Source organism: Haemorhous mexicanus, chromosome 6 (genome assembly GCF_027477595.1).
Source record: "Haemorhous mexicanus isolate bHaeMex1 chromosome 6, bHaeMex1.pri, whole genome shotgun sequence".
NCBI classification, from domain to species: Eukaryota; Metazoa; Chordata; class Aves; order Passeriformes; family Fringillidae; genus Haemorhous; species Haemorhous mexicanus.
In genome coordinates, this window is record NC_082346.1 from 5,252,448 (window position 1) to 5,267,207 (window position 14,760).

A 14,760-nucleotide genomic window follows, 5' to 3' on the forward strand; every position below is an offset into this window, starting at 1 on the left:
ACGGTGCTGTTCTTATTCTGCACATGGTTCTGGGTAGGCAGGAGAGAGTGCCAGTGCTGAACATGATATTCTATTGGAGCAGCTCCTGCCAAGGTTTTGGGCTTGAGCAATTTGGAGGAGACGTGATGTCACTGTCTCAATCAAAGCTGTACTGTATAAAATAATTTCTGTGGGTTTCCCTGTTTTTTTGTATCTGCTCTCTGGTTTTACAGCCTTTGCATTGTGTTGCTTGTGTCCTGGTGGTATTTCTGTTTCATTATTTTTCAAGCAGAGGTTGATGACACTGATTTAGCAGTTTCTCACAGTTCACTGCTCCAGTTTCCATCAAATTATACTTGTAGTTATGCTAGACACTTTCATCATCAATTTCCATATGCCTCAAAGACATGCAGGGCCCAGTTTGCCAACACTGAACTCAAATTCCAGGCAATAACTGGAATATGTGATTTCTGTTCTGAGGGTGCCTGAAACAAAGAGTGTAATATCCCTCAGTTCTTAGCAAGTGTTTTCAGCCTGGATGCATTCAAAATTCAGACAATAACTGGTAAGGAATATTGATTTTTTTGAAATGCCAAATCAAGGGTTAAAAATGAGCATTGACGAGAGCTGATCCAGTAGGACCTTCACCATTCCTTCCCAGAAAGCTGGCTTACATTAGAGCACTGCCTGTGGATTTAAGTTTTGCTCTTTCCCCACAGAATGGGAGGACTCCTAAGCCACATGAGCTGTATTTTCTGTATAGCAGAGTCTGATAATGATGATAATTAGCACACAGTGAAGATTTTGGCTCCAGGCTCTTAGGTTTATGTGAACCTTCAGATCAGCAGTGTTACCAGGACATTTAAAGTGACAAGGCTCCTGAGAAAGTCTTTTCCTTCATTTAGGGAGCTCAGATTGGAAAAGATGTCCATGTAGGAACACCTGACACCTTTAAAGGCTTTCTGTTATGCTCATCCTACAATTTCCTGTCAGGGCACCACAGTTCTGACCCAAAGGGAATCTGGATGAACCAGAGCTAGCTGCAGATTTGCTGGAGAGCACGGTTCTTTGTGTCTGTCAAAAGCATAAAGTTAATTATGCAAGGCATGCAGTGAGGCTCTATTTGTTTAGATGTAAAGAGGTTAACTCTGAGTAGCTGTTGACAATAGTCATCGTCATCATCAGATTAATTTGCCAATAAATCTGTAGTCTTCAATAAAATATGTGTTGAAGATAGTACAGGAGTAATACTCTCTCCTCTGCAATACCATGTAAAATGCTTTTCTTGCACTTAGAGATAAGATCTATTTCAGGTTTGCAATTTGCTTTCCATGTGGAATTTTGACTGATTTGGAGAATTTCATACATAACTCTCCATGCAACAGGGACCTTCTCTCAGGAATAGAGAGAAGAATTTTTCTCTGTCTGCAGGAATTTCGGATTGTGGAGCCTAACATTTGAAAAATGCAAAAGAAAACCACTTGACAGAATCTTCTGTCTGAAGCCAGAGGGACAGGGGTAGAGTTAGACAGGAGGCCACCTGGTATCAGTGTGACTCCTCAGACCCAAGGGGACACAGTTCATGTTACACCCAGGAACAGAAGCAGTGTGTGGCCAGGGTCTGCCACAGGAGAGATAATCTCTGTGATGAACCAGGCAGGGAGTTAAATAAGGTAAAGGTCAGGGAGAGGAGAGGTTTGTAAGACACTCTTCTGTAGTAGCAATGCCTGTTGTCTGACACACCATCAGATTTTGGTACAAAATGTTTTGGTACAAAATGGGCTGTGAGTGCCTGAGCTGCAGGTGAATTAAACTGAAGGTTTTCCCATGCACTGGCTTTGACTCAATGAATAATTGAGTAAAATAATAAACTAATTAAATGATAAAATGATCACTTGGGGGAAAAGGCATCCACCTTCTAAACAGGCAAATTGCCCTGCAATAAATAGGATGTTCAAACACCCACAGCTCACTGACCAGAGTGTGACCCCCAAAAGCTTTCCTTGGAGTGTGCCCTGAGCCTCCAGCACCCAGGAGTTCCTGCAGTGATGCCTGTGCAGGAGCTGCTCTCCATCAAACCACAATTGCATCGTTGTGTACATACAAAACTGGAGTCACTGCCTTCTCTGTTGTGAGGAAATAAATCACCCATGGATCCTTCTTAATTCTGAAAAAAAGAATGCTCAGTGGAATGTTCAGGGGGGAAAAAAATAATTCTTTCTTTCCCAGGTACCATGACTATCAGTTACACTGGGAGTTCTTAGAAGGACAAACAATTCTACTCCAGCTGGGTTTTTTTTGCATCACTTTATTTTTACAGAGGGTCAGTAGGAAAATTCCAATGAAATATTTAATTTTATTTAATTTAAAGGGGAGAAGCAGCAGACAAGCATTATCCTGTGACAAAGTTCTGGCCCATCAAATGTAAAAAGACTGCCCAGAGGGCAGCTGGTGATATTTCCTTCAGTAATCTTACCTGATGCTCTATCAGCAGGATAATGACATGCTCTTGTGTATCTGCAGATTCTGACAGAAAGCTCCAATTTCAGTTCCTTTTGGCAATTGTCATTTTCCTCCCAAAGCTGGTGTTTCTATGGAAAGGCTGTGGGTTCTTCCTGAACTGTTTGCTGGAGTATTGAACAGTTTATAGGCCTGTTTGTGAGGGGGAAAATGTCAGATAAAAACTCATAATGGGACAGATTATCAAAGTCCAAAGCCATGAGGTCTGGGGGGGTTTCAGCTCTTAGGATTTAATTAGCTGCTAGTTCCAGCCTGCAATTTTGTTAAGAAGCCCTAAGAGCTTAAAAACCCAACTTGCAAAATTGGAATCCTGTTGTTTTGGATTTCTTTTTCTGTTTGTTTGTTGTTTGTAAGTAATACTCTGTTTTTCTGTTGTTTTCATGTTGTTGGCCAGCATGCACACCAAATGCCCTGTGACTTATGGCCTGCAAATGAAAGGACAGAGCAAGGGAGAATCTATCCAAACACATTCAGCAAATTTGGAACTTTGTGGGGCTCAGTGGGGCATGAAGCCAAAACTAATGCAGTTTTCTTCTGTTGTTGTCTTCTGTTCCACAGTTAGGGAAGAATTTCTGCTTTAATGGGGGAACAAGCCTGTTAAGGTACAGTTTTTGGTAGAACTGCACTGGTTTTTGCTGACATATGGTAATCCAGTGACTTTTGGTGAAGATTACTACCAGTGGCCATCCACTGGACCAAAATCTACTTTCTTGAAATGTCAGGAAAATTAAAATATGTTAGGAAATTAAAATATGCATTGTCTAGTGCTGTACCAGCGTGTTCCAGTCTCTGCAGGCTGAAACTGAATTGTCTGCAGTGCAAATGAGAACTCTTGGTGCTCTGGTCTTAAAATGGCTAAAAAAAATCCAGGAAATTGAAACAAACAACCCAAACCCTTCTGGTACTGTGTCCAAAGGACAAATAGTGTGAAACACTGGCCTGGCTCTTTCAGGAGGTGCAGCACACGCTGTGCCAGCCTTGGTCCTGCACTGCTTTGTGCGAGCACAAGAATTCATGACACTGCTGTGGATCTGCCTCAAAACCCCCTCTGCCCTTTTGGAAGAAGTCTTTTCAAAACCTGAATTTGTTCTTCACTTGTGGTTTGGGGTGTTTGAAAGGGTTTTTTTTGTTTCAGTTTGGTTTGAATTTCTTTCTGTGTAAAAGATCTCCCAAAAATCTGATTATTTAAGGAATGAGTACTCAGAGGTGGGCTTGAAGTTAGTCTTTCTTGTAGTGCTTTACAGATACTTAGGAAAATTTTTTCCTGAAGTAAAGAGCAAAAATAGGTAGGTGTCTGTGGTTGAGGGTGTCTGAAGTACCCTGTGTGTGTCTCATAAGCTGTTAGCTCTGTCTTGTGCTTGGCAGAAACTGGAGGCAGTCATACCTGTGAAATGTATTAAAGATGACATAATAGATTGTGAAGAATCGGTGTGCTTTTTTGGATTCTGTACTGTTTTATAATTTTCAACATGCATCTCCCGAATCTGTGCATTTGATGATAATCACTTTGGATTTGTACAGACAAAAAAAACCAAAATCCAGTGCCAACTCTGAACAGAACTAAAGTTTCATGTATAACATACCTTTCACTATCATTAATAGGCAGTATTCAGGGAAAGAAAAGCTGTTTGTTCACTGTTTTGAATTTCACCCAGCTAGAAAAATCAGTTCTGTGACACTCAAGCATTTCATTAACTTTTTGAGGTTTCTGAATTTATCTCTAAAATCCTCTTGTCATGTGTTTGTTAACAAATACATGTTCCAGCCACAATATAGATATTTTATTTTTGTGTGCTTGCATTTTGATGCTGCCCTTGTGAATTAGTGAAGAAAGGCAGCAAGATTCTACTCCTTCCCTCAGAAAAACTCTACTCCTTCCCTTTAATCAGTTTAAGTAATATATGTTTTCCTTCCTATAGCAACTCTGGAGCCAGCATGTTTCTCAGGTGAGTACCTCTTTGGAAAGCATACTGAAAACAAGCAGTTTGTGAGAGGGAAAAATTCTGCTGGGTGCCCTTAGCAGAAAATGTTTCAGAGTTTGTAAAGTCATATATGAACAAAAATGCTCCTGATGACTGTGTTAAAGCTTGCTGCTGTTGCTGAGCAGATATTATTGCGAAAAAGGTGTGACCTTAGAAGCAGGTCTCACTCTGCATTCACCCAAGCAAAACCCAAATAGCAGGAACTTTGAGACCACTGGGCTTGCTGTGTGTGAGGACTATGAGGCAGAGAAGTGCTCACCTCAGTGCCAGGGGAAATATCTGAATTCTCACCGGCTACAAGAGAGAAGGTCTGTGAGCTTCCTAATTCCAGTCCTCTATCCAGGTTTCTTCCCTGTTTCTCTGTGCTAGGAGCTCCTTTTCTAGTGCCAGGGGCTCCAGATGTGTAAAGACAGAACAGGAGAAGTCCTTGTGCTGTGAGTGTGGAGAAGGGATGCAGCAGGTTCGGGGTCAAGCCTGTTCCCTGTCACCTCCCCCTTCGTGTCCCTGGGACCAGGGGAGCTCTCCTGTTCTCTTTTTTCCCTCAGCTGCTTATCTCTCTCTCTGGATAGTCCCAGCAGGAGAATTTGTGAAGTGGACTGGGCAAGGCATCCGACCCACAGCAGAGCAGAAGGTTTTTCCTGGTGCTGAGTGCATCAGTTTCCCTGGTGGGTGGGGTTCCCTGTTCCTACCAGAATGCAGGGACACGGGTGGGATGCTGGATTGCTGGTTTTACAGCTGGGTCACAGGAAGCCAGCTAAAAATACTTGTGCAGACTCCATTCCAGGAAGAGTTTCCCTGGAAGTGTTGCTTTGATTTGGTCAGGAGGACGACTCATCTGTGGGCCTTTTTGTCTGAAACAGGAATTTTCTTGTGGTGGCTCACAGAGCTCACTTCTTTCAAAAGTTATAATGACAACTGTAAAAAAAATCAGAGTGAAAGGGTAAATTTGGGAAAGAAATCTTATGCCATTTAGTCTTTTTCAGGTTGATTTTTCTTAGTTTGCCATGTTTCTAAACGGGATAGTTCATCCCAGTGGATTTCTGCCTGGCAATACAGAAGACCCTTCTCATGGCTTTCAGCAACAAAGAAGAACCTGCCTGCTTGCCATGCATATCTGAGGGCTGGCTAGAGTCAAAATTACTTATTTAAAATATATAGGTCACTTATACTCACTATTAGAGGCCTGCTATTTATTTTCTGTCTGCTCAACTATTCAAAAATATTTGAACTTGCTCCTTGTGGCTTTCTTTCCTTGCGTCTTTCTTTCCTTCTTTCTCCTCGTTGTAATTTATTTTTGGAAATCTCTCCTTTCCATTTGCTGTCTTGAAAGTAAAAGGACAAACACGTCGAATCTTTACTTTGATACTGTTGTGGCTGTTGACACAATTGCTGTGATTTTGGCGGGGGTGAGAGCGGGGCGAAAAAAAGGGAAAAAGAAAAAAACAACAGCCACAGCCCTGATTTTATTTTTCCTTAGGAAAGCCCCAGTTATCCTAAGACAATGCTCGGCCTGAAAGGCGAACCCTGGTGTTTCTGGTCGCTGAGGTTAGCTTACCTACAAAGGAGCAGGGCACCGCATCAACACCCGCTGAAGAAAGGTGCGGCTGAAGATGCCAAAACCCGTTCCGAGGATTTGGGTTTTTTTAATTGTTGCTGTTATTACTTATTTATTTTCTCATGTCGGCGGGCAGCGGACGGAGCCTCTCGGCGATGCGTGGTGCGGGGCCTGCCGTGTCTGGGCGAGCGAGTCTTGGAAGAAAGGGGGTCCCGGGGGGCTCCGGCTCTGTGACCCTGGCTGAGAGAGCCGTGCGCCAGCGCGGGGAGCCTGTGCGGCACTTGGGAAATGCAGCAGCGCTCGCTCGCTCGCTCCCTCCCTGCCCGGGGGGGTGAAGTGCGAGGCAGCGGGAGGAGCCGTGCGTGTCTCTGTGTGTGTGTGTCTGTGTGTGTGTGTGTGAGCGAGCAGCGCCGTGGCCGCCGTGTTTCCTGGTGCCTGCTCCCTGACCCCAGTGGCAGCCCCGCTCACTGCACCGCGCCCGCCCTCGCCGCCGCCCCGCTGCCGCTCCCGCAGCCGGAGCCCGGCCGGAGCCGGAGCCGAGCCAGGGCCGCCGCTGCTGCCGCCGGGCGCCGCCGCGGGGTCGGGCGCAGGCTCTGCCCCGGCCGCGCCCCCGCAGCCCCATGGAGCGGCCCCGCTGCCCGCGCTGAAGGCATCCCCGACCCGTCCGCAGCGGCAGCCGGCGGAGGGAAGGTGAGCGGCCCCGGGCCGGTGTCGGGAGCAGGGGGGCACGGCGGGGGCAGCGGCGCACAAAGCGGCGGGTTAGAGGTGCCGTGTCATGGGCGGCAGTGGCGGGGGCGGGCGGCAGCTCCGGCGGCGGCGCCGGTCCAGCCTCCCGCGAACAATGCTGGGGATGAGCGCAGCCGCCCGCGCCCCCGCCGTGACCGCCCGAGCCCGCCGGGTCGGGTCGGGTCGGTGCGGCGGCGGCGGCGCTTCCCCGCAGCCCAGGCGGCGATGTCGGCGGCGCTGAGCGAGGCTGCCCTGCCCTGCTGCCCAGGCCGTGCCCCCGCTGCCCTCCGCCGCTGCCCGGCCGGGCGCGGGGGCGGCGGGGCGCCAGCCGTCCGGAGGCAGCCCGGGGGCGGGGGCGGCGTGCGTTGCCGGCGTGCGGGGTCGGGGCGGGGGTTGCGGCGGCGGGGCCGGGAGGGTAGGCCGGGGAGCTTTGTGCTGGCTGGGGCCAGCGGGCGGGCGGCAGCCGGCGGGCGCAGCGCCGAGCAGTCCGGCGGGCGCGGGGACGGGGCTGCGGGCGCGGAGGGAGCTGGGGATTGGTGCGGGGGGGGGAAGACGCCGCAAAAGTAAGGAGGGAAAGGCGGGTTGGCTCCCCGGCGGAGTTGCCTCTCGCCCTTTCGCCGGCAGAGAAGCCGCTCTGAAACCCTGATCCCGGAGGCCTCAGACACTTGGAGCCTTCGGAGGGGTTGGGGCCGCGGTGCGGGGGTAGGCACGGCCGCAATAAAAAGCGGCGGGCATCACCCCCCGCCCGGCCCCGCCGCGCTCGCCCGCGGCTGCTGTGGAGTTCATGACATCCCTCCCCCGAGCCGAGCATCCTCCCCCCGCAGCCCTTTGGGTGCGTGGCACTGCGGGGACGGCGGCGATGCGAACTTTGTGCGGCGCGGCACGTAGGGCGCAGACGGGGCAGAAATGCCCCCCGGTGCCGCGGGGCGGGGGCAGGGCAGGGGGCGCGGGACTGGGGCTGCAGCACACGCCGGGACGGGGCCGCGCCGGAGCCATTGGCCACCCGGAGCCATCAATCACCGGGGGGCGAGCCCGGCGCCCCGCGGGGCCGCGGCCGGGGCGGCCCGGGAGCCGGCGGCGGGCGGGCGGAGGTGGGGAGAGGCCGGGGGCCCAGGTACCGGGAGTCGGCGGCGGGGGAACGGGGCGGGCGAGAGTCGGGGTCCGGCTCCCCGGTGCCTCCGCCGGACTCTGTGGGTAGCGGGAGCGCGGAGTTGTAGGCAAACTGCAGCGCAGCATCTCGGGGACCGGTGGCGGGTCCCGTGGGGCCGGGAGCGCTCCGGGGGCCGAGGCGCGGCCCCGGGCGGCTGCAGCGTGCCGTGTCGGTGTAACAGCGCCGGGATAGCGCACGAAGCACCAGAAGGTGTTGACACGGGGTTAACCCTTCCCGGCTCCTGCCTTTCAGCGTTTTCTGCTACAAACCGAGCCCAGCCAGAGGCGAATTTTTGAAATTCAGATGAGGAAGGCGTAAATATTTTATTTGGAGAAATGGTTTTTTCGCGTGCGCATAGGCAGGGCTCGTGTGAGTGGCTCTCTGTGCGATGTAAGGCTACATTGAAATTGACTTAGCTGGGCAGATTTCGTGGCAGTTTTTTGACAGAGCGGCAGTGTACAGGTTTACAATTAGCTGCACGCACACTTGGGCCAGCCCTGTTCCGAAAAAGCGCCGGTTTATACCTGTAAGGCTGGGCAGAGTGTACAATGGCACATCTCCTGTCTTCCTACAAATACACGCTGCGAAAGGATAACAGCCTGTAGCTGGGAAAAGGCAACATGCTGAAAAAGCATCATTTGGGTTTTTAATATAGCCATTCTTAAAACTGCCTCGAAAGGTGCAGGAGATATTACGCGTTGTTTTCCTTGATAGATGGGAAGATAATCCAACTTTTATTTTTTGTTTGTAATCTTCAAGTAGTGCTCATAGTTGGAGAAAGAAGAATGGTAGCGATTTGAAGAAGTCTCTTTTAATTTTTTTTTTTTTTAATTTTGGGCCTGTGATACATTTGTTTTAAAGTTTTGAAGTGTTCAGCTTCTTTCTTCCGTTTTCTTCAGAGACGTTCACAGTAAAGAAGGTAATAATTAGATGCTTCTGATAGTTGAGCTGTAGTACTCTATGGAGTATTAAACAGAAATAAAGAGAATTGACACACTAGTCAGCTTCAAATTATAATTCATTTTTTTTTTACCCCCAGTCTAGCATTTGTTGTTGAATTTAATTTTAAAAGGATGCTTTCTTTAGATTTGTCTCAATTTAAGTACAGATTTATTTTTAAGATTAAAGATTAGAACAATGGGAAGCAATTGCAGCTTATGCACTTACAATCTGACTGAGAGTCAACTTAAAAGTATTTAATACAGCTTTTTAAGTGTCCTCTTATCATTTGTTTTATGCCAGTTAGTTATAATTTCTTTCTGTAACATGGACTGTTACAAACATTGTAAAAAATGCCTATTATCTTTATGTATAATTCATTCTCATGAGCAAATTAGATTTTTCTTCCATGAGTGAACTATAATATGAAATTTAATGTTCTGACCTTTCTTATGCTGGGTTGTTGAAAACAGTGTCATTTAGCTTTTTTGAAAGCCCAAGCATATTTTTGTTGTTGGTTTATTGCTTTGTTTTATATTGTTGCTTTTAATTGCGGAAAAAATAACATTATGCATGTAATTTTCACACTACTTCTTAGCATATGAAGGCTCCAAAGTTCTTGCAGTGTAAAAGAAAAACTGTATTTTTTTTTCTTGGGAGCTCTGATGGCCTGTCTTGTTAATGACAGTCATTTCTCTGGCAGGAAGATGTTTTCATTTGTATTTACTTCTCAGTGCAGGGCAATTATGCTGCTCTGCTGTTTCTCACTCTTTTGAGATAGTTTCTATCTCAAAAGAATTGCAGCGCTTGGAACAGGACCGCAGTTTGAAGCAGGTGTTGTGTTTTACTGTTATGCAAAACAACACCGAAATATAATTGTTGTAAAGGAAATTCAGGAAACAGCTGCAAACTTGGCGTGGTAACCACTACGTTGTGTGAGCAGTTCTTGCAGCATCTTCCATTGCATCTAGTGCAGCAAAGATATGTTCCAGCAAAGCTCACCCTTGCTGGGTTTTACTGCTGAAACCTTGTTCTCATGAGAGAGGTCTCACAGGGAGGGCCCGGCTGTGACCACAGTTACAATGCTCTGCCATCTCTAGTGACAGCTTTGAAATTGCTGCTTTTCCTTTTCATTTCATCTTCTTATTTTTTTTTTTCTTTTAATTTTTTCTTTTTGCTTTTTTGTCCTTTCCAATGCTGAAGAAGATGAAGGTTCGAATCCAGTTACTAGAATGAAGGTTGCAGAATGTCTCAACCCAACCAACATATGGAAGCCTACATAGGCCTGAGGTGGTAAAATAGTAAAATAAATGGCCTATAGCAAGCCATCTGCCATTTGTAGAGCGTTTTCATCGTGCCTCATGCCAAACTGGAAATTAGTCTTTGTATTAAAAATATATTTTGAATACAAATCAAAGATTTCAAATGCTCAGCGATACACATGGCAAACACATTTTTATCTGGGAGCTAGGGAAGCCCAGGGAAATTGCACTGGAAAAATATTGCTTGGTTGGATGCTCAGGGCTCTTCTCTTTCCCATCCCTTTGTCTTCCCAGTAAGCAAGGATTTACTTTCGTGAAATGCACTCCAGACAGGGAAAGTCCACTCTTGCATGTGGCAGCTGCAGGGAGGAATTTCAGTGGGTTCTGAGAGTGGTGATTTCACCCAAGTCCTTGCTGCTGGCACAGTGTGTCCCAGCTGAGGACCTGCCTCTAAATGGGCCTTTTACAGAGCTGCTCGTCTTGAAACTATCCTTCCAACATGGGCTGATCCATTTCCACAGAGCCCCTCTGAAGGGAAGCAGCTGAGGTCTCCTCAGGTTATTTACCATAGAAATCCAAGCTCGGATTTTGCTCAGGAAGCTCAGCGGAGCGTGTTTGGGAGGTCCTGGCTCTTGGCTTGTGCTGATATCACGGTACACATCCAGGCCTAACTCAAAGTGTGTTTAAGAGCGCTCTGAAGACTCCAAAGACAGGGATGCAGAGAGAGGGAAGAACCTCTTTCTTTCATTCTTACGCAGAAATGTTTATGCATAAAATCAGGCTAAAATCAGATAAATCGTTGCTGTCTTCTAACAGTGAGTCCAAACCAGTTTCACTGCTAGTGAGCTGTAATATGGATATTTTGTTAATATTGCCTCCATACTCGCCTTTCTCTGGGCACTCGGATACCTCGATTCAAAGTTATTTGGGTGTGCCTTTTGCTGTGCAATTGTAACGTGTTCTTTACGTCAGTTTCTTGTAAGTTTCTCAGCTGTTACTGTTCCAAAGTCACAGCAGCGGCTTGAAAACAAGTCTGCATATTTGTGGAAAGTCTTTTGTCCTTCAGGAAGCTGGGTCCCCTTGTGAGTTTTTCGTGGTTGCAATTAACAGGAGATGTTATTTAAAATCGAGGATAAGAAATGGGGAGTGTTTAACCGGAGCTTTTAACACAGATATTTTATTCCCCCTTCCCCCACCCCCTGAAGATAAACCCTTACTTTAGGCATTCATCCTTTGGACGTGTCTAATGATGATGGAGTTGGATGATGAGGTAATTAAAAAAAAACCAAAGTGAGTAGTAACGTGTGGAGAGGTGTGATGGGTACATCAGGAATACAGAAAAAGGTCTCAAATCTGAGTAGGTCTCAAATGTGAATGGAAGTCGGGAGAGCTTGGAGCAGTAGGTCAGTGTGTGTTTACATCTCGTGGCTCACAGCAGCGTGTGCTGTCTGTCTCTCCTGGCAGAGGTCACGGAGTTGATGCGGAGCTGCTGGGAGTTGGGATCTGCCCGGAGCACAATGCCCTGCCCTGTCCCTGGCCTTGGGAAGCTGTGAGCTGGCTCATGTCCATAAGGAGGAAGGATGGCTCATGGAATTCCTTCACAAGGCAAAGTTACCATAACGGTGGATGAGTACAGCTCCAACCCAACGCAGGCGTTCACGCACTACAACATCAACCAGAGCCGCTTCCAGCCTCCCCACGTGCACATGTGAGTATTCCTGCCTGCTGTGTGCCTGACACCGGGACTGCTGCTCCACGAGGGGCTGCAAAACGGGGAAATTGCCTTGGTTAGCCACGGGAGCTGAGAGAAAGAATCGTTAGCGGGTTTTGGACCCGCTGTGTGCGAGGGCTGAGGAGCCGCGCTCCATCCTCTCCTGGAGGGAGGTGCTCGGTGCCACCACCTCGGTGGGACTCAAGCTTGTCACTTCACTGATGTCGCTTTCACTCGCCTGAGGGACCCATTGCTGTAAGATTTAAGCTCCCTTCCCCCAGCGCTTACACTCAGCTGCGAAATAGGCCTAATTGGGACTAATTGTCCCCCCCGATCAGTGAATCCTTTGTCCTCCCGGTTGCGAGCGGAACGTGTGTCGCATTCCACATTCCACCCGCAACCTGCCGCACAAAGGAGCCGGGGCTGCCCCGCGGCTCCTCCGGGGAGCTGCAAACCCTTCCAACACCTCCCTGCAAACTCCAGCCCTGGCCCGAGCCCAGGGAACACCGTGGAGAGAGGGGAGCTGGAGGTTCCTCCTACCCTCACCTCCTTATTCCTGGCTACTGTGGCACCCAGGGTCGGCACCTGGGCACAAAGGGCTGCTCGCTCGGCAAAGCACCGGTTCCAACTCTGAATTTCCTTCCCATTGTTTAGTGGAGTTTTGATCTTTATCGGTTATTTACGCGAAGATTCTTTTTCTCTTAGCATTAATAGACTGAAAAGCACGTGAAACTAAAACAAAGCCGACATCCCTGGACATCCTGCGAGCCATTGTTAGGCAGGATTTTGAACCATGTCACACTATTGAATTTGATAAGGATTTTGCATAATAAGGGGGGAAAGTTGTATGGTACTTCATTGCATTTTTGTTATGTAGAAGACTGCCGGAAGAGTCACAATGTAGGAGTTCAGCACCTTCTAATAGGATTTCATGTGGTTACAATGTTCCTAAAGGCAACTTTGGGAAGGATGCTGAGGAGTGAGTGTCTGTCCTGCATTCACTTTTCAAGGTGGAGAACTCCCCATTAATTACATTTGATTTGTTACTACCACGCTGATAATCTAACTTTGATTTTTAGAAACATTTCCGCTTCTCGATTCACTTTTCAGACCTTTTGCCAGCAAATTTCTGTTGCGTGCTTTGCACTCCAGGCTGGGCTTCTGACTGACGTTAAGTACAAATCTTATTTTGAGAACGAATTCAAAGCAAACAAAAGAAAATCAGAAAGCACTTTTAAAGAACCCCTTCGTGTGGCTATTGACTTCAGTGGGAGCTGAATTTAGGACTAAGTGTGGTGTTCAACACTGTAAAAATTGGTCATGCTTTGTTTAAAAACCTCACAAAAATACAGGCACTCCTCTAAGTGATAGTGTTAAATGATACTAACTTGATGGATGTCGTGAAAGATACTTGTTTGGGAAAAACTCTGTGGTTGAAATAAACACTGAAACTTCAAAGTACTGACAGAATTTGAAATAATTTTTAACTTAAATATTACAACTTTCTTAAAATCAGAAATTTGGGTCCAGTGGAGGGTGTGGCAAATGAAAGGAAGATCAAAATTTCGAAAAACTGGCAATGAATTGGTCTCAGGTTGCCAGTGGAAGCAGAGACAGAAATGTTCCAGTGCAGGAGCTGAGTTCAGGTGCAGGTCTGGACAGCAAATGACAGATTTTAGAGAACTTGTTGAGAAAGGAGAGAGGGGATCCTCCACCAGGTGGGCAGAGGACAGCAAGGAAGTGAAGATCTGGGTGTGCTGAAGGTTTGTGTCATGTGAGAACAGAATTGTTGCTGGGGGGAGGACTGGATTATGTGGTGGCCTCAGATGGAGCCTTTATTTGGCTTCTTAATGAATTGTAATGGAAGTTTTGTGTGTTCATCTGAAAGAGGTTGTCATCAAGTGAGAAATCTTAACAGAAAATTGGTAAAAGCAGTATTAACAAAGAAACCACGATCTTTTTACCCTGTTCTGGCTCTGTTAGTGCTACATTGCTGCAGCTGCCAGGATTGATTTGATTTTGTTTTACAGTCTGCTTTTCTTTGTTGCTGTCTTTTAAAGTAATGCATCTGTGTGGTTTGTTGGTTTCTTTTTCTTGTGTTTTTTTTTTTTTTTTAATTTATTTTTTTCTTAAGAGGGAGTTTAAAGAGGATCTATTCTCTAGTGAAAAATTTATTTTAAAAATCATGGGATGAAGAGAAATGAGTGGAGCAAGATAGGGGCTGAGTTTTGTGCCATGTATGTGAACAGTGGGGCAATCTATTGCTCCAGGACACAGATCAGGAGCTGGATGCTGCTTAAGGACAGTGTTCTTTGCTAAAGGAAATATTGGTTTTAGAAGTAATTTCTTCATGGATATGCTGTACAAAGGTGAGAATTGGTTTCTTGGCCTACACTGAGCCATTTACAAGGTCCTGTATCCTTTGGGCCTAACTCTGATTTTACAGAGAGCCAAGGAGAACCCATGGAATATCACCAGCATAAATCTGGGGAGTAAGGCACTCCTGGCACTGCTTTGCCACTTCACATGTTCTGGGCTCCTTCTGCCACTTTTATTTTGTGCCTTCCATGTAGTTCAATCAGCTGGGATAGAGTTCTATTATCTTTATAAGTATTTTTTATACTCCTTAGTCAATTTGTTTAAGCATAGTGTCAGTTAACAACAGAGTGTTTATTACAGATCCCTTTGCTTGGGCTGGCAGCAACAGCAGCTTTGTCTGTGTAACTTTTGAATCAGTTTGTCCAACCATTTAATTTCATTTAATTTCACTTAATTTCTCTGCCAATTAATGTTTGAACAGGTATTCCAAAGGCAATTTTTGCTGCACAATTGTTTTGCATAAAGGGATGTAACCTTAAATATTATTTTGTCGTCTTGAAGCGATGCTCCCACCCACAGCTTTCAGTTACTTAGTTACAGTTGGACTCTAACTTACA

General features: G+C 46.9%; 1 protein-coding gene across 11 annotated transcripts in view; it reads left to right on the plus strand.

Moving 5' to 3' along the window:
- Nucleotides 1–6,583: 6,583 nt before the first annotated feature.
- The window catches only part of MPPED2 (metallophosphoesterase domain containing 2), a 154,834-nt gene continuing 146,657 nt past the window's right edge, over nt 6,584–14,760 (plus strand). For 9 of the 11 annotated variants that reach the window (XR_009486788.1, XR_009486790.1, XR_009486789.1 and 6 more), the window contains exons 1-2: nt 6,584–6,726; nt 11,578–11,821. Coding sequence is in view for 4 of the 11 variants with exons in the window: in XM_059848371.1 (XP_059704354.1) it covers nt 11,694–11,821 (128 nt within the window). In the remaining 7 variants the exon portion in view is untranslated. Of the gene's footprint in view, nt 6,727–10,187; nt 11,384–11,577; nt 11,822–14,760 lie in introns of those variants that run through there. The other 2 variants (XM_059848368.1, XM_059848372.1) reach the window with 2 other exon arrangements.